This window comes from Conger conger, chromosome 3 (genome assembly GCF_963514075.1).
Source record: "Conger conger chromosome 3, fConCon1.1, whole genome shotgun sequence".
Taxonomy (NCBI): Eukaryota; Metazoa; Chordata; class Actinopteri; order Anguilliformes; family Congridae; genus Conger; species Conger conger.
The window spans coordinates 62,885,820-62,895,779 of record NC_083762.1 but is presented as its reverse complement, the minus strand read 5'-3'; the positions used below and the strand labels follow the sequence as shown (position 1 = coordinate 62,895,779).

At 39.9% G+C, this 9,960-nt stretch overlaps 1 protein-coding gene across 2 annotated transcripts; it reads right to left on the bottom strand.

Annotated features, from left to right (window-relative positions):
- Positions 1-5,128: 5,128 nt before the first annotated feature.
- On the bottom strand, positions 5,129-9,263 carry LOC133124725 (OX-2 membrane glycoprotein-like). 2 transcript variants are annotated; one of them, XM_061236156.1, is made up of 5 exons: positions 9,153-9,263; positions 8,502-8,843; positions 7,802-8,083; positions 7,282-7,377; positions 5,129-6,522 (listed from the first exon to the last, which is right to left on the bottom strand). In XM_061236156.1, exons 1-5 carry the CDS (start codon positions 9,205-9,207, stop codon positions 6,458-6,460), a joined length of 840 nt encoding a protein of 279 aa, XP_061092140.1. In that variant the 5' UTR covers positions 9,208-9,263; the 3' UTR covers positions 5,129-6,457. The 2 variants fall into 2 exon arrangements, with proteins under 2 accessions (XP_061092140.1, XP_061092139.1); XM_061236155.1 differs by having other exon boundaries at positions 5,129-6,431.
- Between the last annotated feature and the right edge of the window lie 697 nt (positions 9,264-9,960).

Sequence of the window (9,960 nt, the reverse complement as noted above, 5' to 3'; positions counted from 1 at the left end):
TGATGGATAAGTATCTACCTGTACTTCTCAGCATTAAGGGGACTATTAATTCTGACCAAATCCCCAACTCTTTGCAGAAATGCAGCCCCAAACTTTCAAGGAACCTCCACCATGCTTCACTGTTGCCTGCAGACACTCATTCTTGTACTGCTCTCCAGCCCTTCGGCGAACAAACTGCCTTCTGCTACAGCCAAATATTTCACATTTTGACTCATCAGTCCAGAGAGCCTGCTGCCATTTTTCTGCACCCCAGTTCCTGTGTTTTCATGCATAGTTGAGTCGCTTGGCCTTGTTTCCACATCGGAGGTATGGCGTTTTGGCCGCGATTCTTCCATGAAGACCACTTCTGCCCAGACGTCTCCACACACTAAATGGATGTACCTGGGTCCCACTGGTTTCTGCCAATTCTGAGCTGATGGCACTGCTGGACAGCTTCTGATTGCAAAGGGAAGTAAGCATGATGTGTCTTTCATCTGCTGCACTAAGTTTCCTTGGCCAACCACTGCGTCTATGATCCTCAACATTGGCCGTTTCTTTGTGCTTCTTCAACAGAGTTTGGACTGCACATCTGGAAACCCCTGTCTGCCTTGAAATGTCAGAGACCTTGCTGATGCAGTATAACTACCTTGTGTCTTGCCATGGTGTATGACTTTTGACATTAAACTGTCTTCGGCAATCTCACCTTGGAAGCAGATTTTGGCTGTTCCTTACCCAGTTCTAACCCTCCTACACAGCTGTTTCTGTTTCAGTTAATGATTGTTTCAGCCTACATATTAAATTGATGATCATTAGCCCCCGTTTGGTATAATTGGTTAATCACACACCTGACTATATGCCTAAAAAATCCCTGACTTTGTGCAAGTGTATGTAGAAGAATTGATGCTGGTTTGAAGGCAAAGGTGGTCACACCAATTATTGATTGGATTTAGATTTTTCTTCTCACTTTGCATTTTGTTAATTGATAAAAATAAACTAACATCTCTATTTTTGAAAGCATTCTTACTTTACAGCATTTTCACACCTGCCTAAAACTTGCCCAGTACTGTATTTTAAAAGAAAAGTTTGAAAACTTTCAATCAGTTTAAATTGTTTTCATATTATTAGTTTTTATATTTTATGCAAGTCTTGGAAGGAAGGTGTTAGTAACGCAAATAGGCACACATTACAACCGTGGTATGCAGATGAGCATCTCTGAACACACAATGCCTCAAAGTGGATAGGCTAAAAAAGTAAATAAAAATAAGTATATATACAGTGGCAGTCTGTAGGGCAGTTGACTCTCAAACTCATGTAGGCTGTGCGTTCCCCAGTGAGGCTGGAGGTTCTATTCCTGACCATGAATGAAAGTGAAGTGAAAAATACATGTAATGTCTGAATAAATATCACTCACAAATCAGTGGTAAACAAGAGGAAACAAGCCATTTGATTGTCTTTATCATTAGAATTACATTACAAGCATTTAGCAGAATTACACAATTTTAAACTTAATAAATAATTAAACTTTAAACTGACACAATTATACATTCCTTAATTATAATTATACATTATACATTATACATAAGTGCCTCGGTCAAGGGTACAACAGTTCCCTCCTTGAGAATCAAATCTAGAGTTGTCCAAAGCTAATTTTATTCACCAATAAAGTACCACAGGGGCGGAGCGAAGGGCGGGATTGGCGGTCTGCTTTGGCCTGCTTTTAACTATGATTGGTCCATCACGTTCAGTTGCCTGACTGTACGCAAGCCTAAAAAAAAATAAAATAAATGTAATATAATATATGTAAAAAAATGTAATATAATAATAAATATAATAAAGTGGTATGCAAAAAGTAAAAAGGAGGAACTGGAAAAAGCAGCAAAACTACCAAAGGTAGATCTGTTTTCAATCAATCAATCAATTTTTATTTGTATAGTGCTTTTAACAAAAGGCCTTTGTCACAAAGCAGCTTTACGGAGAAACCGGTCCCCAAGAGTATGCCAAGGGCAACAGTGGCAAGGAAAAACTCCCTGGCTAACAGGAAGAAACCTTGAGCAGAACCTGACTCAGTAGGGGAACCCATCTACCGCTGGTAGGTTGTTGAAAGAATGGTTTTAAATACAAACATGAATAAAAGTACATAAATGTCAGTTTTTTGTTTTTTTACTGGCATGTGCAATTGGCAATGTGTGCACTGCATTGATTCTCAATTTCACCATATAAGGACTGCCGCCACAACCAAACACTCTTTTTCAAAACTGAAAACTTATCAATTAATGTCTAAAGAGCAGCATGGAACAAGATAGACTAAGTGGGACTAAGTGTTCAGCAGTTTGAGATACTCAAACAGCCCTGTCTGGCACCAACAATCATTCCATGGTCAAAGTCACTTAGATCCATGTGATAGGGCGGCCTGTAGCGTAGTGGTTAAGGTAGATGACTGGGACACGCAAGGTCGGTGGTTTGATCCCCGCTGTAGCCACAATAAGATCCAGACAGCCGTTGAGCCCTTGAGCAAGGCCCTTAACCTTGCATTGCTCTAAGGAGGACTGTCTCCTGCTTCGTCTAATCAACTGTATGTCCTTCTGGATAAGAGCTTCTACCAAATGCCATTAATGTAATGTAACGCAATGTAATGTAATGTGATTTGATGATTCCTTCTCTATACCCTCTTATTCCTGGTCAGGGTTGCAGGGGTGTTGGAGCTTATCCCAGCTTGCATTGGGTGCACAATTCTAACAAATAAACAATATTACCCATTTATTTTGCCCCAAATTAAACTATTTATTTTTCTTTAATAGTGTATAAAACAAGCAAATATATACAAAAAAAGGAAAGAAAAAGACGAACGAGGAAAAGATAAACAATTAACATTTCTAGTGAAATAATTCCTGTTCACTGGCTCTTGGAGATTGTGAAAGTTGTGATAGAGATGCATTCCATTATTATTATAGACCTGCCTGTCATTTTTAAGGGGCAAAAAGTTTTTAACACTAGAGTTCAGCTGTTGTATATTCCCAGTCCAGTCACGAGGATCACAAACCCGACCGTAGGTGAAAGTCTTCCATTTCCTGGAAATTTAAACACACAAAATACTCTACTTCTGCTCAGCATTTACGCATAATGTCAACAGATGAACAGATGAACAAAATTCTTACATCTATGGTGTCATGGGGTAAAAATGACCTAGCAGAGAATATTGGCTGTTGGTAGTATGGCAGGCAGCACGGATGGTGCAGTGGGTAGCACTGCCGCCTCACAGCAAGGAGGTCCTGGGTTCAAATCCCCGTCGGCCGGGGCCTCTCTGTGTGGAGTTTGCATGTTCTCCCCGTGTCTGCGTGGGTTTCCTCCGGGTACTCCAGTTTCCTCCCACAGTCCAAAGATATGCACGTTAGGCTGATTGGAGAGTCTAAATTGCCCGTAGGTATGACTGTGTGAGTGAATGGTGTGTGTGCCCTGCGATAGACTGGCGACCTGTCCAGGGAGTATTCCTGCCTTTCGCCCAATGTATGCTGGGATAGGCTCCAGCCCCCCTGCGACCCTGATCAGGATAAGCGGGTTCAGATAATGGATGGAGAATGCTTGAAATGCCCAACTATTTTGCGACCGACTGCCACAGCATCAGCAACGCTTTTCTGCGAGAGGAGGCCCTCATGAACCACCAGCTGAAGCGTGTGCGCAGCACACGGCAGAATAGGGAGTCCAGCATCAGTCATGGCCTTAATCATATTTCGTGCGTTATCTCGGAGCACAACATGGACGGAGCTTGGGATTCCCCAAGTTTGTAGCATGTCTTCGAATATATTAGCTATAGCTTGGCCAGTGTGAGAGCCCCAAAATGGTATTGCGTGCACGGTGATGTGGTGAAGAGTAAATGCTTCATCTATCCACTGAGCAGTCAAACTGAGGAGAGACATTGGACAAACACTGCTAGTCCATATATCAGTTGTAAAGCTAATTGCCACAGCATCACGCACCAAGGACCTAACGTGACTTTTCACTTTATCATACACTTTTGGCAACATCACATCTGTGATGTAGGGGCGACTAGGAATTTCATACCTCGGCTCTAGCACGTCGAGAAGACGGCGAAATCCGACATTATCAACCACCGAAAGTGGCTGGTCATCGAGCACTATAAAGTGAGTAAGTGCCTGTTATTTTTATGGCCCGTGGGTTGTCTTTGGACATTTTCTCTCGCTTTTGCAAGACGTCAGTTAAGGTTGGTTGCTTCGGTCTTGCGCCACTAGCATCAGTGAACTCTGTGTACTTAGCACTATGATGTGTCTTCATATGTTTAATCAAATTGCTTGTGTTAAACGAAGTACTTTCCTTTCCGCCCCTCGACACCGTAGCAGTGCAGATCTTACACTGTGCCTTACTCCTGTTGTCGTCATTTATCTTAAAATGTGCCCAAATCGCTGACATGGCTATACTGTTCCGTTAAAATCTATCCTTTCGTAGCCTACTTTCACACACGAGCTTTTGGGCAGAATCTCCGAGTTTCCAGCTCATTGTCTCCCCCTAGACTTTGAAGTCAGGTAGGACAACAACTCCTATATGCCTACTGGCATAGCGCGACCAGTTTGATGTAGTGAAATACTTTTGAGTGGTATCGGTGCGTGGTATCGGCAATTCAAAAACGAATAGTACGACTACGAGTATTTTAACGAAGTATCGGCCCGATACCCGATACTGGTATCGGTATTGGTGCATCCCTACTTATTATTATAGCTGATTGCAAGTGATTGACCCGTTCAGATCTCAGATTTGGCTGATTGGCCGCAACGTTGACAACAAGCCTATGTAGACAGCAAGCATGCGGAAGTAGTACTGATAACCATAGAGGGTGGGAGCTGGGAGTGGGAGCGCTGAGAAGCACGCCATGCTGTATTCATGTAGTGTTTAAAATAGCTTTATGGTTTCTATCCATTGATTTCAAAGTACATTGTAATAAATGGATAGAAAACATTGACTTAAATCAGATTTGAATCAGACATAGTAAGACTCTTATACACAATTTTCCACCAGGGTGAGACAAAAACAAGGAAGATATGATGCTGACAACCTAGGATTATTATTATTTAGTCTCCAGATACTCCTTGCTGGAAGACTGGAATGTGCTAGAAAACCAATAAGAATGAACAAGACATTAATTTGAACAGACAACTGTCATTTGTAATCAACACACAATATATCATAGCAACATATCATAACAAAAACATTTTTTTACATTACAGCAGCAATAAGAAACAGAAATAATATGATAACATTGGCACAAAAATAGTATGTTATGTAACAAATTCAAACTAAATTGCTAACTTGACCAATGGGCTATAAACAGTAGGCTATAAGTTAAGTCCAAAGTGCAACAGTGCAGGTTAAAGATAACTGGTGAAGGAGCAATGTAAGATTAAATTGATTGAAAATATCCACCCAAGCAGTTATTTTATAATCCTTTCTTTAACATTTTGTCTCTTCTATACAATAACAAAGCTTATGCAAGACTGAATAAAGTATACATTCATTAAAAATATATCAGTATCTCTCCATCTTATAAAGATATTGCACAAAATGGTTCAATGTGATTCTTTTATGTCAATATATAAAACTAATGGCAAAATGATATACTCTGTTTTTTATATTGTAAATTGCACATGCACTTTTTGGAGATATTCTGTTAAATATAGAAAGGTACATCAGTAAACCTTAAAGTAAAGTTTAGGTATGCTCTTCTGCATACAAGGTCAACAGAGATATTTGGTAAAATTATACAGAATTTCGTCTTTACCCCAAAAGTTTTTTTGAGGAGTAGGTTTGTAATTTTCCTGTGAAGAGACTGGCCTCAGTTCCACCAATCCCTGGAGTCAATTTGAATAATATAATAATATAATATAATAATGACAAGTTTCCCAGGAAGAAGTCACTCACGAGCCAGCAGTGCATGAACCATCGAGATACAAGAACTGGAAACAGCTTCCGATGACCAGTTCCATGCATTCTTATGGAAGCTGCTCAATGGCGCTGTTGAAGCCAATTCATGGAGGCTGCCATATTTAACTATGGGGCTTTTTGGCATGAGATCATGCGCAATGGGTACCTAAATGGGAAGGGATGAATAGGACTTGTAAAAGTTTTATATCAACTTCTGCATATATCCATCGATTCTGCAGGGCATAGCATCTCCAATGTCCCCTTTTAGAATTGCATTCTTGTGACTGAAATGATTGCAGGCTTGAGACTGCATAAAATAGACTTGATGATTGTGTTTTCTTAAAAAACTAACATCTTCATGGAGACACAAAACATTTCCATGGCGATCTGAACTGGTAGCTCCGGTATCGATGGATGTGTCTGCTAAGTTCTGTTCTTCTCCTCTCAAACGAAGACTGCAATACAACTGGACCCCCGGGCCAGCAGTGCCCTGCCATTGGATGAGTAGTCTCCGCAAGTGGCTTAAAAAGAAGGATGAGAAGATAAGTCATACGCCACAATCCTGGCAAAATATCAGGCCATCTTTCTCCTTGTATTTTTTATTCTTGTCACCTGACAAGAAAAGGAAATGCAAGAATCATCACTTACTGCCTTGCTATCTGATGGGTGCTACATGTCCTATCATACTGCAGTAATTCAAACAATATTTACGGGCCTGCACATTTTGCATTTATATCCTTCAGTACAACTAAGAGCACTGATTCCGCCATTGCACAAGGACAGAAATATATCCGTGTGCCATATTGGATAATTGTCTATCAATAATAACTCACTCAGTGCATGATAGAAAACATGTAACATGTCCCTAACATCTCTTTCAAATGTTTTGATGAAAAATGACTGGCCCAAATCATATACTGTTAAAAGACACTTGGAACTTCTTTCAGCTTTCTTATCATGTCCAAATGCATTTCCAAATGCATGTCCAAAAACAACATGTCAACACCCAACACATGTGAGTTAGAAAATAAATGACAATAAAGTGCTATTTCAAATCACGTTGTATTTATATATTTCGAGTGAAATGTGTAGTTCACATTATGAAGTCAGTCACATATGAAAATGTGGAAAATGTGGATTTTATGTCATTTGGAAATGTTCCACATTCATGTATGAAAAAAGCCAATCAAATGTGAAAATGTCCGGTTCATATGTGAATTTATTTTTCATAAGGTTAAGGTCGTAACACCACTGAAGTCCAAACAGTATGCTGTCTGAGGATTCAACCCAATATGAATACAATCAAAATAAATATATTCAGCATTTATTTTGTAAGCAGTCCTTGCTTATTAATTGATTTTAAAGGATTACCTTTTTTTCTCCTGAGCGTGAACGCAATGCCGATGACAGCAGACGTAATTACAAGTACTAGTATTATTATCCACGGCAAAGAGGCAGAATGTCCATCTGTGGAAAAATAATAGGAATTTATACAAACTATTTTTCAAAGCTTCAAATGATTTTACTCGAAACCATTGTTTCGTTCATGAGAGGCAGTATACACTAGATTAACTTGATCAACAGCGTGTAGCTATGACTCAGTGGAATTTTGCGAAAAGCAACTTTGAGGAAAGCACCTCGCATGGGTTTTGCTTTCGTTATAGGTTTACGGAAACTTCGCACCACAGGTCAAAACAAACCCCGAACTTGCGAAATTAATTTTCCAGTATAGACAGGAAACTGTAAATTCCCGATTGCTTTATTCTGGTAAGGCATATGACTGCATGTGCACGGAACCGGGCGCCATGCACAATAGCACAATAGTATAGCCTACTAAACGTGTTAATCGTTGCTTAAAATTATAGTAGCTAGCATGCACGTGCATATTTACCTTTGTCTGGTGGCACAATTCCAGGCAAATGAACTGATCTTTTCATCGTAATCACAGGACTGCTCAGGAAACAGTCTATGCTTCTGCCAGAGTAGCCTGACAAGCGGAGTGTGCTGTTGACTGTGAATGTTCCGTCTGCATTGGAAACCTGTTGGTCCGTGCGTACAGCAGTAAAATCCGCTGTTGAATTCCATGTAACTTCTGGGGCAGGTTTACCCGTACCGGAACAACTGACAACGTCCGATGAAGCCTCGTCGATGTGGGCTTTCGCTCCGAATATTCCTTGAGATATGAAATAAATATTATTAGCCCAATGCCAAACAAAACAGTGACGTGCATCATTCTCATATTATGGGTTTCTCATATTTGAAAAATAATAGCAATTGTAAAGGAATACGTGTTTCTAAGTCCCTGGTTATGGGTTTGCACTTTGCCAAATGCCAATGATGTAATGCAATGATGTCATGTAAGTCTACCTTCAGGCGATGTGGAAACCACGGCTAGCTCCTACAAATGTTTTAAGAAACTGTAGCAGGTAATAGCAACTCTTAAATATTATACGTCGACTAGCCTGCACACAGGCTTAACGCTGGGTTAACAATTAACATTTAACTATGCTCTTTTCAGTCAATACACAGACAAGGGCACATAGGCAAGCGAACCGAACGGCATCGGTAATAACTGCGGGGAGATAGGCTACCTTGAACCGTGATGCAGGTTTGCTTCCGTATAGATCCAGTGGGATACACATTAAAAGAACAAATATAGCAGGCTTCGTCCGCAAAAGTCACATCCTTGATTGTGATTGACGTGGAGTTGAGTGACGCTTCTGTGAAATTTATCCTGCTGACGTATGGCTCCATGACTTTAGCTCCAAAACGTTTGCTGAAGGTGGCCAGGTTTTCCACAGTGTTATCTTTTAAGCGTCTCTGCCATGTGACTTGTGAAACGCCATCAGTTTCAGAGAGAGAACAGGATAAGTATGCTTCTTGTCCAAAGACCGCAGTGGTTGCCCCACTAGCCGTGACTCTGGCGGAGAACCCTAGAGCAAAGTGATTGGACGGAAAAATTGTTAATGAGCCACAATATATAGTACAGTCTACACCGCAATGACCATTCACTTTCGAGTTAAATTGAATTGCTTTTAGACTTTTTCCGGTTTTTTGTTTTAAATTGAGAGTAGGCTACTCAATTAATTTAGTAAAGCTGCATTTAGTGTGTGTGTGTGTGTGTGTGTGTGTGTGTGTGTGTGTGGACAACACTCGTATTCTAAACCATTAGAATCCACTAGCAGTGAATAAAGCGTTAGATTTAAAAATGAAAGAATTAAGAAATACGTTTAATACAGTACCTGGAGTAATTGTGCAGTTTAAGAAAAATAAAATAAATCCCATTCTGGCGTTCATTGCGCTGCCTTTGATGTTGTGATTATAAAATCCCTGTTCCTTGTGTCGCTTCGCTTCAAGAAATCTGTTCGCTCCGAGGCTTTCTAACGTAGGCTTATATATCTACGGTACGTTTGGGATTTCCCAGCAGAACGTGATTTCCTCTTTACACCTATAAGCTGCATTCATTTGATATTTTGAGTAATATAAAATAATAATATTACTGATCAACTAATCAACTGATTCCAAACGACCAAATCAGTTATCACACGTTTCCACACGGACAATTTCTTGTGCATCTTCTCAGGAGGTAGAACGCAGAAACCTAGCAGTTATACAGCAGTTGACTAAATAATAATAATAATAATAATAATAATAATAATAATAATAATAATAATAATAAGATTATTATTATTATTATGTATTTATTTTATTTGTATTATTATGAATGTCATGGCACGCAGCAGTTCTGCTTTTCACTCTCACGGTTTCCCAGCACTGGACACTCATGAAACGCTGTACTTTTGAGAAGCAGTCCAGTAATGTTTCCACGTATTAGTCGTCATACAGTAATAGCAATGGCATTGCTCAAGGGGCTGTTCCACATGGGGAACTGGAATGCCTTTAGCTAAGAAAGACCTGAAGGGAAGCAATCAATCATCCCACCAGAAAATAAATGAGCACCCCTATGGTTTAAACTGATCAGATGACTCTCATTTCAATTGAAGTCGTGATGTATCCACTTAGGGAAGTACCAAAGAGTCTTGCCTTTTG